Source organism: Cydia fagiglandana, chromosome 1 (assembly GCF_963556715.1).
Source record: "Cydia fagiglandana chromosome 1, ilCydFagi1.1, whole genome shotgun sequence".
NCBI classification, from domain to species: domain Eukaryota; kingdom Metazoa; phylum Arthropoda; class Insecta; order Lepidoptera; family Tortricidae; genus Cydia; species Cydia fagiglandana.
The window spans coordinates 3,624,511-3,648,502 of record NC_085932.1 but is presented as its reverse complement, the minus strand read 5'-3'; the positions used below and the strand labels follow the sequence as shown (position 1 = coordinate 3,648,502).

General features: G+C 35.9%; 1 protein-coding gene across 1 annotated transcript; it reads right to left on the bottom strand.

The window, feature by feature from the left end:
* Positions 1-15,625: 15,625 nt before the first annotated feature.
* Positions 15,626-20,158, bottom strand: LOC134677702 (uncharacterized). Its single transcript, XM_063536190.1, has 2 exons — positions 19,892-20,158; positions 15,626-15,981 (listed from the first exon to the last, which is right to left on the bottom strand). The coding sequence occupies exons 1-2, from the start codon at positions 20,078-20,080 to the stop codon at positions 15,841-15,843; spliced, it is 330 nt and encodes a 109-aa protein (XP_063392260.1). The 5' UTR covers positions 20,081-20,158; the 3' UTR covers positions 15,626-15,840.
* Positions 20,159-23,992: the final 3,834 nt, after the last annotated feature.

Sequence of the window (23,992 nt, the reverse complement as noted above, 5' to 3'; positions counted from 1 at the left end):
TAATTAAGTCAATAACTTTTTTAGTGGGAGTTAAAGTTATGAGTCTTTACTGTGGACCTTCAAACCCTCATGGACATATTAAAAACTCCTACTTCTTTTTAAGAAGCTATGGGAAAATGTCAAATGTCCCATATCGTGAACACATCCACATAATTATTATCCACTGAAAAGACGTCGGTATTCCGGAACGGTGAGTTTAATTAAAAGGTCCCAGTCCCAGATGCTAATATCCACATAAAGATAACTTTGTGGCAAACTAAATGCCCGGGTAATCTTTATAAATAATAGTTTTAGTTCGTTTTGTCACTAAAATGTGTAAAATAAAATAAATTAATAAAAAAATTAAAAACACGACTGCTGAATTTTAAAGCGAACTGAAAAGCTAAAAATAATGTTAATATGTTAGTTACATAAGGGGTCATGCACATTTATGACCGTAACTGTAAGTAGGCACATGTGCATTTAGTTTCGATTGCAGTCGGGGGACCTTTTGAATGAAAGAATGCAGTAGGTAAATGAAGGTCCTCCGACTGTAATTGAAATTAAATGCACATGTACCTACTTACAGTTACGGTCATAAATGTGCATGACCCCTTATCTAACTAACATATTAACATTATTTTTAGCTTTTCAGTTCGCTTTAAAATTCAGCAGTCGTGTTTTTAATTTTTTTATTAATTTATTTTTTGGGTCTGTAGAAGCTGGTGCAAAGTTAACTTTAGAAGGACTTTAGTTTTCTTAGGACCTTGGACTGTTGGCAGATTGTTTGCCAGCAGTAAAGTGGGCACTTTAATTTTGCAAGCAGCGGTTGTGATAGTTAGTGTGTAGGTAAAAAAATAAATAAATAAATAAAGCGTTTATTCACAAACTTACTTACATTTAGATACAATACAGGTGAATAACAGCGTTGAATAATCAGCAATGTGTAGCAACATTGTTGACTGTTGACTGACTTTTAGCAATTTCACTAATAGCACACCTTGCTGAACCCATAATGCAACGCAACCCCTGGCCCCTGTCTGTGCCTGTGTCTCCCTGTTTTACTCATACCAATTACAGCAAGCAAGATACATCAGCAAGCGGTGCAGTTACGTATAAGTATAATATTGCCAAGTTATGCAGTGACTTTGATTTAGTTATTGGCGATTTTCAAAATTAAGTGCCCCTTTTTCACAAAGCACCATACCTGATATGTTTTATGTTCTATAATGTGTGTTTTATCTGATCATGCTGTCATCGTGTATTTAATGGCCGTATTTGTTTAAAAAAATGCACATTCATAATTCTATTCCGGAAACAGAAACAAACACTCTCCATTCGTCCAACTGCATGAACGAAAATTCAGAACGCATTTCCTTTGTGTTCGTTTATTTGCGTTACCACGATAGTGTTAGCATAAACAATGTGTGTATATTTTAGCCATGTTATAATACCAAACTGTATAAAAGGTGAGGAATCAAAATTCATGGCATTTGTCTTTGTAAATAAAACAACATTAACGCATTCACTGCCAGGGGGCGTGGCCTAGGAACAAACTTGTATGACGGTGGACGCACATGTGCGTCGGGGGCAGTGAATGTGTTAAGCATTAAGCAGAAGGACATCCTAGACAGAGGATAGGGATAAAACAATAATATATCTAAATATACAATTACTGATTCCACCCACCATAAGCAAACCGTTTTCACGTTTCCGTTGTGATTATATACCTGCGTAATACAATATAAGTGAGCAAACGAAATCGTATTTAGTCGTCATAGCGAGCCTACTACAAACACGGAGTTCGTTAACCGTAAATGGGTCGAACCCTTCCAAATCACGGGATGAAATAGATCGGAGTTATCGGAGGAACCAAACAAATATCAAAATCTTCCTAACAAAGTTATTGACTGTACAGTACAAGAGTATTAGTATTTAACTACTAACCCCCTAAGGGCCACTTGCACCATTCCCATGAGTTACCATGGTTACCAGTACAATTTGACACTGGATTAACGGTTTAACCGGTTAACCTCGGATTAGTGGGACGGTGCAAGTGGCGCTTATTCATAAACGCGCTACAAGCCTCAATTAGCTAGATAATAGTTTGTCTTTATCTGTCATTTCGACTTATGTATTTGTAGGAAAGGGATAAAACATAATTTTACTAATTCAGGCCGGTAAAGTTTTATGAATAGGGGGGTAAAAAAATAGTATGTATTTCCCGAATTTGACAGATGATTCGACGATATATCACTATTTAATCTAGATAGTGTTTACAGTCAGTAGGAGAAGTAGCTAAGCCGCCGAGAAGTTTCTAAATGACCTGCACACGTTATTTTTGTCAATAAAATAAAGAAGTAGGTCATGACTATAACTTGCTGCTATTAATATATAAATATAATTTTGTTTCATAAACAAACAACAAGTTTGAAAAACAAACCACTTCTTGCGAGAACATGACTGATAGAATTACATTCATACTTTACGAGAAATTATCGCGTTAAAAAACATAAAACCGCTTTCCTCAAAGTCTTCAGGGACCATGCTTGTTCTTTTCACAACTTAGGATCATATTTCTTTCAAGGAGATACAAAGAAAGATTGGTAAAACTCCACACTCGAAACGAATTCTCCGGAGGCTCTACGAGACGGCACCACCTAGTCGAGAAACGTAGGCGCTGAAGCCTTATTCTCTTACATTATCAAAATAACAAGACAATTGTATTACCATCGCACTCTCGCACGCTCTAAAGCATAAAACAACCATATGCGAGGACAACACGCTGATGGAAATTGAATTGGTATTTTAATATTGGATTTTATTTTCTGAATCCGGTCGCCGCACGTCTCATTCTTACAACTCACAATAATAGGGAAAATAGACTGAGGAAGCCATGACACTCCACTTTATATTGCACCACAACATTTCAGAAGGAGGATATATTTTATAATATTTACGGAAGCTATTTTCAATAGAGATAAAAAGAACATTATAATTAAATATGGTGATATATCTACCTACTATGATTGAAAATTAATGTAACGTATATAATTTAAGAAATAGGCTCGTCAATAAACAACGTTAAAAGTTGGGCCAAACTTGTTATATATAGAAATATACTTCTTAGCGAAATATAATTTAGACATCGAACGGTCGAAAGTATAATATAATAAAATTTAAGATTGCACTTTATTTTATATAGGTAGTTGTCAGAATCATAGCATTTATTTGTGATAAACTATAACATATGTCAGTATGGAGCAACAAAGAAATTTAAACATAAAATAAAAAAATAGTTTACCACGTAAAATGAATGTGAAAATATAAAAAAGTACCTACTAATTAAAATTTTTAATTTTATGTGCCCATTCAAGAAACTTTTCATAAAAATATCATACATATACATACATTAACATTTCTAATCAAACTAGTCTACGTAAATATAGCAGCGAAACGCAAGCATTTCGCTGAGGTCGCCTCAGCGCAGTTATTGGTCTGGCGGCTAACATATTGCATGTAGCTGTCACCCAGACCATTGTTTCTTAGAGACTCACTTAAGGCGTGCACATACCCCAGTGGCCTTGAATATTTATTGAGTTGAGCGTTTCTCAGTCGTGTCGTCTGTTTGTTTCTCTGCTGCAGTTCTGATAATGACTCGTTACCTTGGTAACAGGTACAACAACTTGGTTACAAGGTTTCCTTGTAGGAAAACTTGTTTGCAAAAATTCACCTTTCTTACAGGAACATCTCAGGTCAGAATAACGGCTGATATAGTTCGGCTCCGTGGTGAAAATGTTCCTTGCCATAAAAACTTTTGAGCCTCGTCATCAATGCGTCAACTGATTAGTAGGGTGTAAATTTAGTAAATGAAGCTTTGGCACTCCTTCCTCGTCAAGGATGACTCACGCTAGACTGGGCCTGGGCCCGGCCGGAGCGTCCGGAGCTTCTTTTTCAATGGTAAGCACCACGTGATCGTCACCGATCATAGAAAATGACATGTCACAGCGTGAGTCATCTTTCAATTGGACTCTTCTCGTTAATTGACTACAATTATGTCAATGACTAAATTTTTTTTTTACATTTCGGCCAAATAATTTACAATTCGATTCAGATTACTTAGTAATTTTTCGTTATGAAATATATCGTTTGTTCAAACTTCTAGGCTCTAAAAAACGAAAATTTCTCAGTTGTATGTATACGCCTTAAAACCCGCGCCAACAGCCTATTTAGCACCGAAATACATTTACACTTAATTCAATTGTAACCTCATTTCGGTTTGGAATTTAGTTTCAGTTTCTACGGAACTTCTTTAGTTTGTAATTGGAAAACTATTTTACAACAGTTGGGTCGTTTTGTTGGATACAGAACTTAGCACAAAGTACTTGATTCAATTTTGTAAACTTATAGACATTTACAATTAGCTTTCACCATTATCGTACAGTTGAGGTAATGCATGATTTTTTTTACAACCTTTCAATAAATTTTTGATAGAAGCTTTTATCGCTGACTGTAGTTTTCTTTTCACATGCAACTAATACCTACTCATCGATACATTTCTAAAACACCCAAACAATTAGGTTGCGTTGTTTTATACGAAGTTCCTATTTATGGCCAGCTCTTTTGTCTATCATCAGATCAGCTCGATGGTATCATATTATTGCATTGTCATCCAACGTCCATATTTATGTGAAGTTTCAGCTCAATCGAATAGTAGGAAGGAAATGGGAAAAAAAGAGTTTAGGAGTCATCATCTTATCATATATGGAATCTAGGACAGCGCCATCTACTCGTATAATTAGCTTTCACTGGTTTACCCATTATAGAGGTTACTACATTGCATGATTGCTCAGAAAAAATCCTAAAATAAAAGGTTGTGGATTTCCCTACATATTAGGAAAAAATATCTTTATATGGAATCCCAAAACGCACCAGCGCACCACTTACAAAGCTAATAATGGTACAGTTACAAATAACAGGCTGTGAATTAAAGCTAGAAATTACCTTTTAATTTAAAATTAGTTTATTTGTATGGCCGCCCTTGTTTTTATTAAGGTATGGATTATATGAGTGGAAGAGTACCATCTACAATTAACATTCACAAGTCTTCTCCATTATTGTACGGTTAGGATTTGGCTGAGATGGTACAAACAGCAGCAATAGTAAATTGTTAACCAAGGGATGAAAGGCAATTAATTCAGTCGAGGTAGTTTGGCGCTCGAACGTAGTGAGAGCGCCAATTGTTGACCAAGGTTTATAGTCCGTTGTTTTTAGCATTAGAAAGAACTTCGCAGAAGTTCGCTTGTTGTTCTAAATCTGGCACTTTTAGCGGTAACAATTTGAAGTAAATTATATGTATTGACCATGCTGCATTCGATAATTCAATAATTATTAACAATTAACGAGCCTGATAAAAACTGCACGCTTGCTTCTGCGGAGTTCTTTCTAATGCTAAAAAAAAACGAATTGGGTTCAATATTTTACGAATTTTACACGAACATTATTAAATATTTACGTAAACAGGACTTAATCGCGTATACGTATACGAGATTTAACTACGTATATTATACGCTATCTGCGGAGTTCTTTCTAATGCTAAAAAAAAACGAATTGGGTTCAATATTTTACGAATTTTACACGAACATTATTAAATATTTACGTAAACAGGACTTAATCGCGTATACGTATACGAGATTTAACTACGTATATTATACGCTATTAAGTCCCGTTTTCATAAATGCTAATAATAACTTGTTTTTATAGGTAACCAAAGATGAAGAGATGTAAAGCGTCCCCTAACAACCGAGTTGGCATGTATTAAAGCTCGTCCCGTCAGCCACGCTACATCAGAGACGTTGTAAAACTTGCCGGCCGGAGTAAGCTCGAAACGAAATTGGCAATCCTCTTCCACAATGGACCGTAAAATGGTTTTCCGTTTTTGCCCGACCGAGCGGAGCGCTCGTTGATTCACCGGACACGTCGCGGGCTATCGCTAGTCGGGGATTTGTGGAAATAACTCTTTTGCGCGCTCGTACCGATACTCGTCACTTGACAATCACGCAATACAAGCGCCGCAGAGTAGTTATCAGTATACTTAGTTGTGTACAGGGGGTCTACCGCGAAAACCGAAATTCGCAAATTGCGGGGATCTTTCTCTTTTACTCCAATGAAGGCGTAATTAGAGTGACAGAGAAAGATGCCCGCAATTAGCGAACTTTCATTTTTGCGATTATAGCCCGTCTAAAAGTTGTATAATATCGTATAAAAGTCGTCATGGGTGTCGTTTTATAGGTTTCAGGAAGTGCAGAATTCGAAAATGATGACAGTTTTGGAATCCAACATGTCTGCAGTGCACTTTGACATAAAAGTCGTCATGGGTGTCGTTTTATGGGTTTCAGGGAGTGCCGGTTTCGAAAATGATGACAGTTTTGGAATCCAACATGTCTGCCGTGCACTTTGACATAAAAGTCGTCATGGGTGTCGTTTTATGGGTTTCAGGGAGTGCCGGTTTCGAAAATGATGACAGTTTTGGAATCCAACATGTCTGCCGTGCACTTTGACATAAAAGTCGTCATGGGTGTCGTTTTATAGGTTTCAGGGAGTGCTGAATTCGAAAATGATGACAGTTTTGGAATCCAACGTGTCTGCCGTGCACTTTGACATAAAAGTCGTCATGGGTGTCGTTTTATAGGTTTCAGGGAATGCTGAATTCGAAAATGATGACAGTTTTGGAATCCAACATGTCTGCCGTGCACTTTGACATAAAAGTCGTCATGGGTGTCGTTTTATAGGTTTCAGGGAGTGCTGAATTCGAAAATGATGACAGTTTTGGAATCCAACGTGTCTGCCGTGCACTTTGACATAAAAGTCGTCATGGGTGTCGTTTTATAGGTTTCAGGGAGTGCAGAATTCGAAAATGATGACAGTTTTGGAATCCAACGTGTCTGCCATGCACTTTGTCATAAACAATCAAATTAAGGGTTAAAAACACAATAATACTTTCTGCCTTTAACGCTCGTTGTTTGAGTTCTTAAGACTTGACTCAGGCCTTCGAGGTTCGGGGGCTTGAGCTCTCTATGAAGCCCGAGTCTTAAAGATTTACTCTTAAAAGCTCATAAAAAGCTTCAGTCGTTAAGGTTCTGAACCGTTTCTGAGCTCAAACCTTTAGCGCTTGAGTCTTCAAAGCTTGAACCTTCAAGGTTTGCAAGTCTTTAAAGTTTAAAAGTCTTCAAGACTAGTCTTTTAACAACACTAACCGGAGGTTTTGATCACTTTTCTTAGTAGGTATATGACATTTATTTCAGTTTATGACTTTCATAATTATTGATTATCAGTGATAATTTATCACCGTGACACGGTACGAAGTGGGACTGAAATTAAAATCTTTGACTGGTATAGTTACAAGTTCTACTGAGTATTTAAAATGTATCGTTGTGCCGAATGTTCTGTGACGATATGTTCGTTTTACAGGTCGTGAAAAAAGAACAGATCGGAGTTTAATTACGTAGGTAGCTTACGTAATTTGAGCGCCTACTGCAAAACAGTTAGCAAACCTAGTTAATGTTTAGCCTCGTTAAATCTGGAATAAACATTGTTCTTGGTTTCTTTTATCTTAGTTAGCCAAATTGAGTTTAAGCATTATTAAAGTACCGGATGTTTTCTTCAGTAAGCTCAAAGCCGATTAAATCCTTATTTCATTATTTAATTAATACCTACCACGTACGTGCCAAATTTAGTAAATTAGAGATAAACTGTTTAGTTAGTTACGTAGGTATATAAGGGTACTTAGTTATAAACATTTTTTAAACTAAAATGTTTAACAAATAAAATATCAGTTTAAAATGTTTTAACATTTGCATATCGGTAAAACCGTATTAAACCACTTAAATATTTCACTGAAAACTTTTATCATAAATGTGATGAAGAACACTATTATATGTACATGAGCATGCGAAGTATTAAAATTCAACACGTGACATTAAAACACTGCGCAGTTTCTATTGACTTTGGTTAACAATTTTGGTTTTACTTCCCCTATTATTACAGTTATTACACAATGTAGTTTAGTTTACAATTTTGTTTAAAATTTATTTTGCAATGTCCGGAAACTGAGTCGAACGCTTAAAATGTACATTCATAAGTTGGTAGCACAATAATAACCTACCGATCATTCTCGTCGGAACGACCACTCTGCGGCTCCTGCCGGCCCGGCCCGCCGCTCATCCATTTAACTCCGCCAACCGCCATCAATCGCGATCCCCGGTACACCAGATAACACTTACAGCTCGTAATTATGCTGAGTCTTAGCTACACAAGTCAGTTTAAATAGTGTTTATTACATAAAAAGTCCTTCAGTTTTATTTACTCTTTGTATAGATTTAATTCTTTTGAGTGACGCTTCAGGACGATAACAGTGATTGATAATTAATTGTTTACCTTTTACTAAGGGCATACTGAAAATTCCTGGACTGACCACTCAGAAAAAATAAGTCTTCGCATATATCAGAATCCAGAAATTTTCAGTATGGCCCAATAGGTGTATCCACAATTCCACACCGCTATTATCTTTGGTGGAGCAACTGTGGAGCCACTGTGGAGCAAAACTGTGCAACAGTAAGTAACTAGGTAAGTTAAGCTATGTAGCTAATGTTTCCGTTTTACACAGTGTTGCTACACTAAAGTTACCTGTAGGTAAGTGTGGATACTCGTACACCTCATGCACCTAAAGTTCGTTTTTTTTAGCATTAGAAATAAGGTAAACAATCTTGATGTGTCTTTTAATTGAAAAACACATTTTAAAAATAAGTTATGGCAAATATGTAACAATTATAAATCTAATACGATCATTTATATTCTTCTGCTTTCATAAGTAATAGTTTTTGATTTTTAAAAAGCGTTTTTCAATTAAAATACATGTCAAGATCGCTTACCTTCTTGCAAGTTCTTTCTAATGCTAAAAAAAACGAACTAAAATAACTACAATTAGTAACTTGAGTCTACGTAAAAGACTTGAGTCATGAGTTGAGTTCATTGAGTCGTTACAATTGAAATGATCATTAAAGTCCGAATGACCAATTTGAGGCTCCGGCCCCGCGCCGCTCATCCATTTGATCCCGCCAACCGCCATCGATCACGATCCCCGGTACACCAGCCGGCCTAGCCAAGGTTACAATCGCTATCGCTTCGACATCGAAAAGCATTATGTCTCTCTATCACTCTTCCATATTAGCGCGACAGTGACAGTTGCGTTTCGATCGCTACGGAGCGTAAGCGATTGGCATCTTGACTACGCGGCCAGGTACCACTTACTTACCTACCTAATACTGGTTGTCGTAATTATTAATTATGTCAAATACATATTAGGATCGTTTGAAAAACGTTCGGTCAAGTAATGCGATCGACTGATAATAGTTATTAGTTTTACAAGGGGCAAAGTTGTTGTTTAACTCCTCAGCACTGTACTCGCGAAAGATTCCAAATTTGAGCATTAAAACTATCAAATGTCCTTCCCCGGGCCTCAAACTATCTCCATTATCTCTATACCAAATATAGGTTTTTTTTTAATCAGTTAATCGGTTTATGCGTAAAAAGGTAGCAGACAGGAAGGCATAGTTACTTTGTGTATCACTATCACTACACCTTATAAAACAAAGTCCCCTGGTGCATCTATCTGTTTGTGTGTATGTATGTTCGCGATAAACTCCAAAACTACTGAACGGATTTTCATGCGGTTATTTCCTAGACCTAGACCAAGAAGTGCAAGGTGTTATTTTAAACGTCAAACTTCTATGAAATTATGACGTTTATACAACACTTGCACTGTGTGGGCTATCAAAATCCGCTGCAGATTTTTCTTGGTCGAACTCTATCAAAAGTGATGCTTGAGGAAGGTTTAGTTGTATAATATGTTAAGGTTTTATGTAACCCGTGCGAAGTCGGGACGGGTCGTTAGTTTATAATATTAGTAGGGATTTAGTGCTCTGCCTTTAAAGGCTCCTCTTCACGTTGGGCCAACGCCAACGCCAACGAGGGACGCAGCCATGCGGTAGAATGAGATAGCAATATCACTTGCTCCCTCTAACGCATAAATGCAAAATGAGTCCCTCGTTGGCGTTGGCGTTGGCCCATCGTGAAGAGGAGCCTTAAGAATAACCCCGTATTATTAAGCGGAGGCTAAACGCTGCGAGCAGACTGTCTCACCTCGCACGTCGCGTCGTGTAGATGGGATGGCGCAATTTATAGAGCAATTCATCACGGCTCTTAGGAGCATACTCCACTGCGAGTACGTCTGCTGTGGAGACGTTTCCTTATATTTATATACGGTTTACTGCGTGGGAGGAACTAGAATTACCTAAATAGTTAGGTTGGGATATATTATAACTATGACTGCCAAAATTACTATTGTTAGTTAGGTACTTTTAAAATTGATGATTGGAGCAATTTGTGGAGCACTCTTAGGAGCATATTCCAGAGTACGGATGCTGAATGGAAATATTTCCTGATATTTAGGTCTTGTCATGTACTTCAGCTGTCCAAAACAAATTATTTTTGCTACCTACATTATTCTAATTTACCTGAGGTCTAAATTATCAAAATTTATTTATAAATGCTAAACTAGTCAATTCGTATTACCGCTCGTAATTTCAAAGTCTAATTACAAAACGATTTCAATGCATATATATTGCAGCATTTTATATAATTGCTTATTTATTCACCTAGGTAAACTAGAAATTATGATAAATTTCAATAAAATCAGTTGGTGCATTTTGGGAAAATATACATTTTCGTAATCGAGGTACATTGAACTTACGTTACGCTATACTATATTAGGGTCGAGTTCGCAAACATCTTTACAATTTAACTTTCCAAAAATATATTATTTAGGTAGGTACACGATATTATTGTCATATCTTAGAGGCGTGTCAATATATTTTAAATTAGCTTGTAATGATGATTACGATTCATAAGAGCTTGTTGCTATGAATAAAGTATATTTTGAATTTGAATTTGATGCTTGTTAACTGAACGTATGAGCTGAAATTGTGAACTACACCACTAAATAAATTGAAACAGTATTACATAAAAGCTCGCTTCATGGAAAATCGAATTAATGATACCACAAATCGGCAAGCGTAGCCTCAAAGCAAGTGGCATACTTGCTCATTGTTTAGGCCAAATGTACGAGTATCGTGCGTGTAGTAAGCCGCATCACTCGCCATTATTTCAGTTGGGAGCACTTAAAACCCTGGTTCCGTTAACAATTCAATTCAAGAACGCAAAGCCGTGCTCACAAACACGTGTAAATAAACGGAACGTGGAGTGGAGACTGATTTAATCATTTACTCTTTGAAAATATGATGCCGTATCGATCTCTGGGTTGCCTTTTATAAAATTATCTTCTTCTTCCTCAGCGAGTATGCGCCCATGTTGGGCATCATCATCATCATCATTTCAGCCTATATACGTCCCACTGCTGAGCACAGGCCTCCTCTCACGCGCGAGAGGGCTTGGGCTATAGTCCCCACGCTAGCCCAATGCGGATTGGGCTGTTGGGCATATGCCTCTCCAAATGTCCTCCAAGCAGCCCGATTTGCTGCTTCTCTCCTCCAGAGTGGGCCTGCAATCTTTTTAATATCATCCTCCCATCTTGTTGGAGGTCTATGATCTGGTCTTTTTGAACGAGGCCTCCACGCAAAATCATATTACCTACCTTACAACATACTTAGTCACAATGATTGAAAATTATTTTTGTTTTACAAAAACAACGGCTTTATTAATACATACATAGAGTGATTTTGTTACGTCTGTGCATAGTGTGCATAGTACTTTGAGAACCGAATACCATGATATGTCGGTCATAATACTGAACAACTTTAACTATTTGCTTTGGAGCCAATTCCGAAATCCCAAAGAAGTCTGCAGTATCATTAGAATAGAATTACGCGAATCATAATATATGCCAGTGTTTTATAATTATAAGGAACAGCAGATATCGTTTTCGCGATTTTAGGGTTAGTCAACCCTAAAATCGCGAAAGTTGCCATGAAATAGTAGGTTAATTAAATAACTTTTAAAACTATGTCCAGCAGTAGACGTCCTCGGGATGATATGATGAACTTTTATAAATACAGTCTGTTTATCGTAATCTAAATCTAATTACTATTTCAATGTCAAGTCACCGGTGGCTTGAATTCGCTACAGGCATTAGATAATATCTATATTTGTCATATTATGACAAAAAAGGCTTAGTATTAAGTTATAGTAAAAAAGATAGGTAAGTTTTTTGCTACATACCATAAGGCTAAGCGATTGTTGAGTCTATTCAGGGTCCTAGCATGGTTGATCAATATACTGACGCTATGGAATGTCCAATTTAGCTAGAACCAAAAATGGCATAACAATCACGGATCGTTGCTATGAGGTAAACTATAGACACTAGACAGTGATAGCAAGGTGTTATTTTGCATGTTTAATTGTTCAGATATTTTTGGCAACTGATCTATATTGCAATGTACTTGTAAATAATAATTTTTTGAATCATGCCGGTGCTTGTTTTGTGTAAAAAGGTAAAATAATCATTTCTGTATTTTCGCGCTTTTTTGTAACCAATGAAATAAAAAGCCTACCAAACAGTTATCGCAAAAACAAAAATCGAACAACATTTTCGTATAAAACTATTTATTTACATTTAATTGGGTAAAAGGTTTGCGCTGTTATGCAAACAAAAGCGAAACAAAATAATAATCATCATCATCATTTCAGCCTATATACGTCCCACTGCTGAGCACGGGCCTCCTCTCATGCGCGATAGGGCTTGGGCTATAGTCCCCACGCTAGCTCAATGCGGATTGGGAAACAAAATAATACAATAAGACAAAAAGCGGGATTAACTTTAGTTTCAAAAAAATCTTAATGTTGATTTGCTATTATTTGGACGCTCTTCATAAATTATAAATATAATGCTCACTAGATAAAACCTTTATAATAAGTTTTAAGCGTGCTTTGCGAAAACGTATTTCTAATAAAATTTAAGATTAATTAGTATTCAGTTTTAAGCGAGCTTTAAGCTTATTTTACTATACCACTAACCTTATATCAACCTTGATTACCTTTTGTATTGTTATCACGGTCGATATAAGTCTAGAGAAAGTAACCGTGAATCATTCAAAACTGTTATTTTACCATCCCTCCCATACAACTTATTTTTTAGTAAGTCAGGAAACTAATGTATAAAGTGAGCCCTCTAAGCTAACCTATATATTTTCACCACACTAGCTGGAAAGGCTCTCTTGATTGTTCAAAAACTGATGAAAAGTTGCATTTTATCCAAAGTGGGGCAAAGTAATCTGATGCAAATTTTCTTCTCCCCCTCACCCTCACCGCGTGCCTTAAAACCCTCGCAACGCTCAAGATTCCACTTTTCGAACCACTCGCTACGCTCGTGGTTCAATTATGGAATCTTCTCCATAGATTATTTTGGTTGCTCGGGTGTCGAAATAGCACTGGAGCGGATTAACAACAACTTTTCCACAAAAAACTTTTGTAAAACAAATAACTATTCTTTGCCTCGAGTGATTGCTGCGAGTAATGTATTTATTAAATACAATTATGTTTACACGGCATTGCAGTAATATGGAATAAAAGAAAATGTCGGTATTAAACAGAACATTCTATCATTACAGCATTATCTCGGTGAAAAGTAAAAACGTCAAATAAACCCGAACCAGTTTGCTCCAGTTTGCGACAATGTGCGCGCCGACACTCCCAGTTTTTTGTATTTTTAACTGGCGACGAGCTAGTTTAGTTGAATGTTCATTTAGATTCCTCTGCGCCATCGGGAGCATGAATAAAACATCCCGACCATAGAAGAAGACTTTAAATGGAATAGAAGTTTATTTTCCTTTTATTGTAATGAATAATTTGGTTTCGAATTGCAGTATCTGAATAGACTTTTCCAACTAAGCGTGACAACACTATATTCGCTAACGTTTGCGTAACTTACTTTCTCTCTTTCTCGCTCGCACTAGTTGCACTTTGATATGCGAGTACGGGCGAGATGCATAGAACATGTCAATACACACTCGCGAATATGTCAATGTCAAACTGGTGGCTGCCGTAAAGGATCACAAAATCATCAAGCATTACTTAGTTAAGACGAAACAGGAGCTGATTTTAAATATTTTAGATAAATATACCCGTCTCGCTAACGGAAGCGGCTCCTAAAACTAGTGCGATAAGGACAAGGCAAAAAATCCTGCGTAAAAATCTCAAAAATCGAGGGTTTCGTACTTGACTGATTCCTCCTCCAAAATTTAACCAATCGTAACCAAACTTGAAAATCTAAATGATTATATTGATTATGAAATTATCTGTGTCGGACCGTTTTGCTTTTTTGGCTAATTGATATCAGTTTTGAATACTACGCCTCTCATTGCGACATAGTCAATTAGGTCATTTTGGCCATTTTTGAAGGGCTAGAGCCTTAAAAAACAAAAATATGAAATAAAGCAAAACGGTCCGACACAGATATTGACAATATTAATCTGTATTGAAAAAATCATTGCTCTAGCATCAAAACCCACGGAGGAAATAGTCGAGTACGTTTTTATTGAGAAATGACCACTCCTGTTGGCTCTTAAAAGTCACAATACAAAACCTAGCTGCCGCCATACAATAAAATGCTTTCTCATTTTAAAACAACATTCTGAAATACGTACCTTGACATGAAATTTTACATGGACATTCAAGTAGGTACCTAATCTCGTGTTAGGCGTAGATCTCGATCTGGTAACGAGTGATATTACATTACAAATTGTATACAAAGTGACCTAGTTTAATTACTATTGACTATCTACTAAGGATATAACTCGAATCCCGCTCAAAATATGGAAGATAAACGGATGGGATTTACATTTACCAAATCAAACAGAATATGACTGTATTTTACGTTTATTTTACTGGAGCATTATATTTGCTCACAGCAATTTTTTGGCCTGAATTTTTGTTACCTAACTTTTACAGTTATTACACTCGTTAATAAAATCGTTATAAGAGGATTTATAATAGAATAAAAGATTCTAAATCAGAATTAATGGATAAAAAGTCTCTTTGGATACAAACAGTGAGTGTTTCATAGTTAACCGTATTCGGATCTCGTATGTGGCGTAGATATTATCTCGTGTTAGACGTAGATCTCGATCTGGTAGTTGAGTCCGGAGCCGCGCTTGGACATCAGTCGGATATTGGCGTACGAGAATTGGAAGAGAAACGGATGGGATTTACAGTATTTATGAATACAAACAGAATACAACTGTGTGTTTTATGTTTATTTTAATGGAGAATTTGGCCTACATTTTTGTTTCCTTTTACACTCGTTAATAAAATCGTTATAAGGATTTTTAATAGAATAAAAGATTCTAAATCAGAATTAATGGATAAAAAGTCTCTTTGAATACAAACAGTGAGTGTTTCGTAGTTAACCGTATTCGGATCTCGTATGTGGCGTAGATATTATCTCGTGTTAGACGTAGATCTCGATCTGGTAGTTGAGTCCGGAGCCGCGCTTGGACTTCAGTCGGATATTGGCGTACGAGAATTGGAAGAGAAACGGATGGGATTTACAGTATTTACGAATACAAACAGAATATAACTGTGTGTTTTACGTTTATTTTAATGGAGAATTTGGCCTAAATTTTTGTTTCCTTTTACACTCGTTAATAAAATCGTTATAAGGATTTTTAATTGAATAAAAGATTCTAAATCAGAATTAATGGATAAAAAGTCTCTTTGGATACAAACAAGTCTATGAGTGTTTCATAGTTGACCGTGTAAGGATCTCGTGTGTGCCGTAGATATCTCGTGTTAGACGTAGATCTCGATCTGGTAGTTGAGTCCGGAGCCGCGCTCGGACTTGAGTCGGATGTTGGCATACGAGAAGCCGACGCCACCCGCCGTCACGCTGGGTATCGCCTCCGTGTGGTCAAGGTCGCGAGCGATGATACCCTGGAATCAATATATTAATCTAATTAAATAATTAATTGATTATATTTATTAATTAGATGACGAAGCTTGCGCTGTGGATCTAAAGGTACCTGTGCTGTTATTATTATGTTTTTTTGGGTCAATAAATTATTTTTTATAAGATTAAATAATTAGTTTTACTACTCGCGCAAGTCATTTAGATTAAAATATTTTAATATTTAGATATAATTAAGTTATATTTGTATGATTTTATGTACCATTAACCTTTTGTATAAATACTATAAATAAATTATTTTGCATTATTAATAATCTTTTATTTACATTTTTGGGAACAACTCAAATTCTTTTATCAAACATTTTTTCATATTATAACTATTACAAAAAAAAACATATAAACTGAAAACTGGCGGCAGTCTGCACCGTGCAGTCTACATGGCTAATGATGGCCGCACAAAATGGAGACAAAAAGCGAACCTCAGCAATGAGGGAAGGAGAAAGAAGACTTCAAATACTAAATCCCGATTTCCCAAAAAAAAAGCCATTTAAATCATTTATAGCCACATAGGGGCCCGATTCGGATTTTGAAATAGACACCTATTAGACATCATTTAGATATCACCAGGATACGATAACGATATGTTTAAGTTCTACGACTCTGGATATACTCTTGAACGATTTCCACAGGATATGACTTAGAAATCCAATTCACATCTAATAGATATCACTCTATCTAACGTAAAAGTGACATTGGTTGCCCGAATTGCGCTGCAAAAGAGAACTAGTTGATATCTAAACTATAACGTATCTTTAGTACGTGTCGTCTCTTGTGAATATCTTGAAGTTCGAATACGGCAGTAGAGCATTGAGATCTCAAGACAATTACAACGAGACTAAATACGTAGGTACGTTTATAATACAGCATTTATCTGTATTCATTTTTGTTTTTAGGCTATGTTATATTTTAGTAATATATAAAAAAGTAATATATTGATATAAAATATATGTACGTTTTACGGGAATGGAGGGGAAGGGTGAGGTAGCATATTGAATTATTGACTTTAACGTCATTATAAATTACGAATAAAGACTTTTTTTACAAAGTACATATTCACAATGACATTTCGAGGTGTGAACTCCACGTGATAACGATAAATAGAACACGAACCCATTATTAATATTTTAACCGCTCAATAACCAATAAACGAGACCACAAAAGATAATCATTATTTAAAATACGACGACCTCATTTCAATGTAAACGTTGTTATAACTATTAATGGGAACCTAAAACTGCCTGCTTGAATATAATGACGGTGTTTTATCTTTCAATTATTAATTTACCACTTTTTGTATTAGTTTTATACTGTTGTTGCCACTGTGGGTAGGTAATCAACATTTTCACGTGTTTTGCAGATATGAAAACACAGATATACACAGATGTACACGAAAATTATCAAAACTTAAGTACAAATATAAAATTGGATCCTTTTAGTCGTCTAATCTAATGTATTGTACTCGTATCTCATTGAAGTCATAAACCGAATGTATGAATTTTTAGTGTAAATGCCTTTTGCACGATTTTAGAAACAAAAGTCTTCACTTCAAAACGACCAGGGGGGCGATTTTCGATCGCTCGATTTCGTCACTCGAACATCGGTGCAAAACGGCGAAATGCTAATTTTTGAAATACAAGACCCCCAGTTACCTAAGATACGAACTTCTAATACTGCAACAGATTAGAAATCATAAATATGTATATTTAAAATGTGAGTCAAACTAAAAAAAAAAATATGTTCGTACTCGTAAGAGTAATTCACTGAACCAGGGTAAATACTTCCCAGTTCACGGAACTGATAAATTGATAATGTATAACAAGATCACAGTTTCACGAAATAAATTGAATTTTATCCGCATTAATTATTTTCAAGCAATCGTTACCTACGGTTTTCCGATCATTCAATTTAATCATAAAGGAATTCCGAAATGGTGAAAAATATTTATTGTACGTCAATCAAGTGTATCAGATCTCGGGCGTCGTTAAAATACGAGTCCAGACAAAACAAGATTTGTAGCTGAAATGAAGATAAGGAATAAATGATTTTTGCTTTAGAAACAGAGCAGCGCAATCAATTTGCTTTGGTAAATAGTGCATTCAGATTGTACTTTGAATTTCTTCGCAGATGTAAAGAAATGTAGGTATTCTTACGTTTTCATGATAAGGAACTGATCAATTTTTAATTTTTTTTTGAAAGATTTTTTGGCTGTATAGGTAGGGCACGATCGAGGTTTTGACACATTTTTGTTTTTCTTTCTTACCTACTATATATCCTACTAGGCAAAAATATGGATACCTGGTGGCTGAAATCAATATTTTAATTTTTTTTTCATTCGAACCCACGATTTGAAACCGCCATGCACAGACATACGAAAGATTAAGAATGGTAAATATTAAATTATATTTTGATACATAATTACATTTTTCTTTTTTGTAAAAATAATATATCTTCAGAAAAACACGTCTTTTGCATTTTATCGATCGTATATAATCGCTATCTTCGTATATAAAGTTCCAATCACAATTGATATGTATTTCATGTTGAAAGTAAGCATAGGTACAGTCAGCTGAAGAGAAAAGGTACCACCGCTACATAGAGAAGTTTGTATGCAGGGGTGGTACCTTTTCTCTGCAGCTGACTGTACTTATACTCATACTCATAATCTACTCATAATATAAAAATAACACTGTTCATATATTTATAGGTACTATGTATTGTATTTACTGTTGCTTTGTGTATGACGGTGTAACTACTAACATAATTATCATCACAAAAAGTTACATAAACGCGTATAATAAACAGGAAACCACCTACCCCTAATGTAGGCCATGTAGGGGAGTTACCTATTCAACAATCGAGGTGCGTCAGAACCTTATCTATGTATTGTCATAGTTATTATTATATATAAACTAAATAGGCCTGTAGTCTTATTTACTTTTAGGGTTCCTTAGATTGGCAAAAATGTGCTTCCGTCATATTTTGAACATAGTTGTTGGGTGGTACACCGCCAACGGCCTTTCTATAAAAAAAATATACAAGGACGTAGGTATAGTATAGGACTATATGTATGTGTGTATGGTGGAAAGGAGGCCATTTTGGAAGTATTTACTTACTCATAATTATATTATTGTATGTAAGAACGAAACCCTCCAAGGCCTCCATTAAGTGTGGTGGAACGCGTATTGGGCCGGAATTTATCAGTAAATGATTGAGTCATAATAGGTACTAAATAGGCAGTCGGCAGTTAGCGTTGTTAAAGGTAATTAAAAAGTGAAGGAAACGGATTACTTTATATGTATGTACGAGTACCTACCTAAATTTTACACAACGTGACCCGATTTATAGGGCCTTATCTAACTGCTATCAAAGGTATGTACCTACATACGCGTTATTATTCGAATTATAACAAGACTATTTCTTATTTATAACTTAAGTACCTACTAATAGTTATCATGAACGTAGGTACTTACTACTTATTCATGACAGTAACAGCATGATATTGTTTGTAAGAAACATGTTGAAAATTATCAAGCTATGATAACCTAGTGTAGGCAGTATTTGTTAAATCTGAATGGTGACAAGAGATACGTAGGTACATGTCATTCAAAAAACGTAACATAAAGAAAAACATACGATTGAAATAAAAACTTAGCAAGCTACTAAACAACTGTAGGCGAATTATCTATGTTTGTATCAATAAAACAAAAAAAAAACAATAATAAATAAACAGATACCAACAGCTTTTAGTCGTTAAACTTAGGGTACTTAAACGTACCCCGCGTATTCTAAGCCAGCATTTTAGCCAGGTTTCTACCATCCTGGTAAAAACACAGAATATTCAACCACATTAAACCCACAAAACAAACAAAAATATACCTTAATTATCTGTTGTCCCGGATCAGAGAAAAACACCTCCTTAACTCTCTTCTTAAGCGGGATGGCATTATATTCAGCTTTCTCCTGCCACAGCAATCTGTTGTTAAAACTGGTGCCCACTATGAGATCCTTGCTTTCCACGTAAATGGCCGACAGGGCGACTACAAAAACTACTAAGGCGATCTTCATTATGAATAGTTAATGTTTATAAATTATAAATTAACTGGTAGCTTCGCTGGTCAGCGCCGGACTGGCTTGGTATCGCAACCCGCTTGCCCTGCCCTGTTTACATTCGTGCGTATATACTACCATTGTTAATGACCATGTTTAAACCTTATCACGAAGAAATAAGGTTGGCCGATAGTCAATGCTGTCAGTACTAAGAAGTGAGTAACAGGAAAAACTTATTGGCTGTGAATTGGATAAATTGTGTGAGTCGAAGAACAATGAGCACCGGGGCTAAGTGTATGCGGTCATTTCTCATTAATAAGGACATCTGCGTAGATGTATTTACTTGTTGTGATGTGACATGTGAATCACATTTGCCGTAGGTTCAACATTTACATAAGAAATGCTTTGAATAGGTACATTGTGCTAAACTGTTTTTATAGCCTAGATACTAAAATAGCAGTTCGATTAGCCATTTATTACGCAGTCATCCAGCTTTTGTACAGTACCTATTTTGTACTCAAGGTTGAGGTGAGCGGAAGTGTATTATCGTATTAGTGTCAAAATTATCGTAATGATAAAAAAATATCGTACTCTTTAAACCCTAAAATTTGAACATTTTAGGAGGAGGAGCGTTGTTTCAAACGGTTTATAGGAAATTTTGAAAATGTTGATGCCTTGGGAGCCCAACACCCAAAAGTGACAATGGCCGAGACGTTATCAACATATCATGTTATTAAACTTATTATGTTAGGTACTTACTTGCTCAAAAGTTCTTAATTTGGTTAATTTGGTAGGATACGAGTACATACCTACTTCTTTTAATTAAATTATATCTAAGTTTCATGAGTCCATCCAGGGTTAGCCACTAACTTGGACCGGTTAAACCCAGAGTCACCAGTACAATTTAACCCTGTATTAACAGTTAACTTCGAGTTAAGGATGACTCGCGCTGGACCGAGCCGGGGCCGGGCCGGAGCTTCTGGCGCTTCGTTTTCCATGGAAAGCACCACGTGATCACCGATCAGCCGTCATAGAAAATGACATGTCGGACGCCTCGGCCCGGGCCCAGCTCGGTCTAGCGAGAGACATCCTTTAGTGGCTAACTCTGGATGGTACAAGTGGCCCTTAGTTTATACATGTCATACGCTGCGTACAGTGTCAAGTTGTACATATATTTTAAATCTAGCGTTGCCATACAATAAGACCCTGTAGGTAGATTAGGCAGCGTACGGCGTAAACCCAAGATCCTTGCTATTAATGTTAATGGCCGGAAGGTCACTATAATCCTATGTGAGAGTTAATACAGCATTTAAAAAATATTTTAAATTATAACCTAGAAATATTCGGAATAAATATTGCGCAAGGTTATCTCGTGGTCATCGCATGGCCTGACCTCGTATAACTCAATATTAGCACTGTTTCGATTATAGACCTTGTTGTTATGATATAAGGTTGACATTTGAATGAGTGAGGTGTAGTTGTAATGCTTAGCGCGACAGAAACGGTGCAGTGATCTCAGTCTAACATCATCATCATAGACATCATAGTAATGCTAAACACACAGATTACGTAATAATAGCAGATATGGCATTAGCACAATTGAAGGAATTTAAACGTCACTATGAAATATGTCGAATTGTCGAATCGATTTTTATATGGGTTTTTTTAAAAACTGAATATTGAAATAATAGAAATAATGGACTGAGAACATGTAAACTTAATAAAATACAAAATAACACATAGATTTAGATCTAGTCAAAACAGTATTTTTATTAATTTACCCGTTACAAAATATGCAGTTAAAATCATGAATATACATAGAAGTACCTACACATATCCAGGCTAAGACAATTAAGTATCTAACTTAATTATTTTAGAAACTGCCTATTTTTAATTAACTCTTTAAAGCTTAGGAGGCCTCCTCGGCGCACAAATTATTGTCAAATTTTGTTTCGAGCGATCTCATTGTCATTTTCAGCGTGTCTATTTCTTAACCTATGTAATCTTTTCCTGCGGTCCAGCCTACAAACCTGCCACCTGTTGCAGACTCTATCACCTTCACACACGGTCTATTTTGGTTTGAAGCTCATCAAGTATGATGTCTTTGTGCGACATCGCCCCATATAAGTGTGCGGTATCCTTGACTCCTTTGACATAATTTATAATGGTATTTTTTCCTGTCCTCAGTACAAGGTCAAGTGCATACTTCGGAAGTAGAAGTATAAATCGATGGATTGTGTCGCAATTTACTTTATGATGGTTGTACCAGTTTTTAATAAGGATTAGGTATAGGTACCTCTCGCGTCGAATGATGTTCATTTTTAAGGACCTCAAATCAAAAACGTCCGTTTTAACTTTGGACGCATAGATTGACGAATCCAGCAACATAAAAACTAGTTTGATGTATTCAAAAGGTACCGAAATATACAATACAGTACGAAGCGGTCCCCCTTTTTAAATAATCACGATTAATTAGCAGTGGCGCTAGTGTGCAGGTTGATGGGCTCTTTAACCAGTGAAAACACGTTTTTGCCAAGGCGAAACGGAAAACTAGTTTTAACTAGGGAAAACGCGTTTTCACTAGAAATGGGTTTTTACGGTAACATATAGGTACAATAAATTAAAATTAAATTGTCGACATCGTGCAATTATGACATCCTATTAGTTCAAGCGTTCATGGGCTTTTCTAAACTATTATAGTATTTTATGCAACAGTTTTATAAGAGGGGTCAAAAAATGTGAGTGGCGTGGGTAACAATGTGAGCCGAAGGCGAACATTGTTAATAAATACGCCATGAGCATTTTTTGACTACTTATACAACGTTGCATACAATGCTTTTTCTATGAGTAGGCGATATTAAATAAAATACAAAAATTTATAAACAAAATTTTATTTATGAAAATGTCAATTTCAATTTTGGATAGTAGGTATAAGGTAGGTATTACTATATGTATGTAACTTTTGCCTGCGACAAGCACCCATAATATCAAATATTACTGCAACCTGTAACAAGAAAAAGGATAATTAGATAATATTCAAGTTTCAATGCAAAAATATAAAATGTACCTACATAAATATAGCTTGTTGTACTGTGTACTCTAAATCAATAATTTTTATAACATATACCAACCTTGCTTAAAAGATAGATCTGATCCGGTGCTTCCAATCAGTCTTTGAAAATACACCAATAAGACGTTTTCAGAGAACGACGAAGTTTTATGCTCCAATCTCCACGCCATGAACTTCTCATAAGATTTTGTCGTATAGGTGCTGCGACTTAGTACTTCTTAGGCAACAAATTTTCGGTCGCTGATTGTGCTGCAGCATATATTTCTTCAGGTGTAGAAACGATGTTGTCCTCTTCGTCCATTTTCAACGCTTTTTATGAACGCAAAACAAATAATAACGCAGAGTACTCAAACAACAAGAAATTACCGGGAAAGGCGGGAAACGTAAAAACAAACGAGTAATGTCTATGGTTATGTTTTTTTTAAAAGCCGTTACACACTACCGCACCGCACCAGGGTCGTGGTGCTGTAGGGTATAAGTGTGTTACAGGCCTTAGAAGTCCACCTTAAAATAGTGATGATATGGTTATATGGTATATTTTTGAAAAAAATATTTTTTTATTATGTTGGTAGCAATGAACTCAGTACAAATTTGATTTTTTTTAAATAAAAACCGTATGCATATATTCGTTTGTCACGTTGGTAGCAATGTATCGGTATGTGGCACCGTGTCGTAATGTCTCTAAAACGACACAAGTGCTTTTTTGGGCAATAGACTATAGACTTTTAAGGAGTATTAATAATGTATGCCCTTATATGTTCGTTCGTGACTATGTAAATGACAGATAAAAGTACACGAGTAGAAAAAAAGAGTTATAACTGTTATAAGTAAATTAACTTCTGTCTGCGGCTCCGTCTCCG

Coding starts and splice junctions, on each gene's coding strand:
- LOC134677702 (XM_063536190.1), bottom strand. CDS start 20,080: ATGAAGATCGCCTTAGTAGTTTTTGTAGTCGCCCTGTCGGCCATTTAC. Junction 15,982..19,891: donor CGGGACAACAGATAATTAAG/GTATATTTTTGT, acceptor TATTGATTCCAG/GGTATCATCGCTCGCGACCT.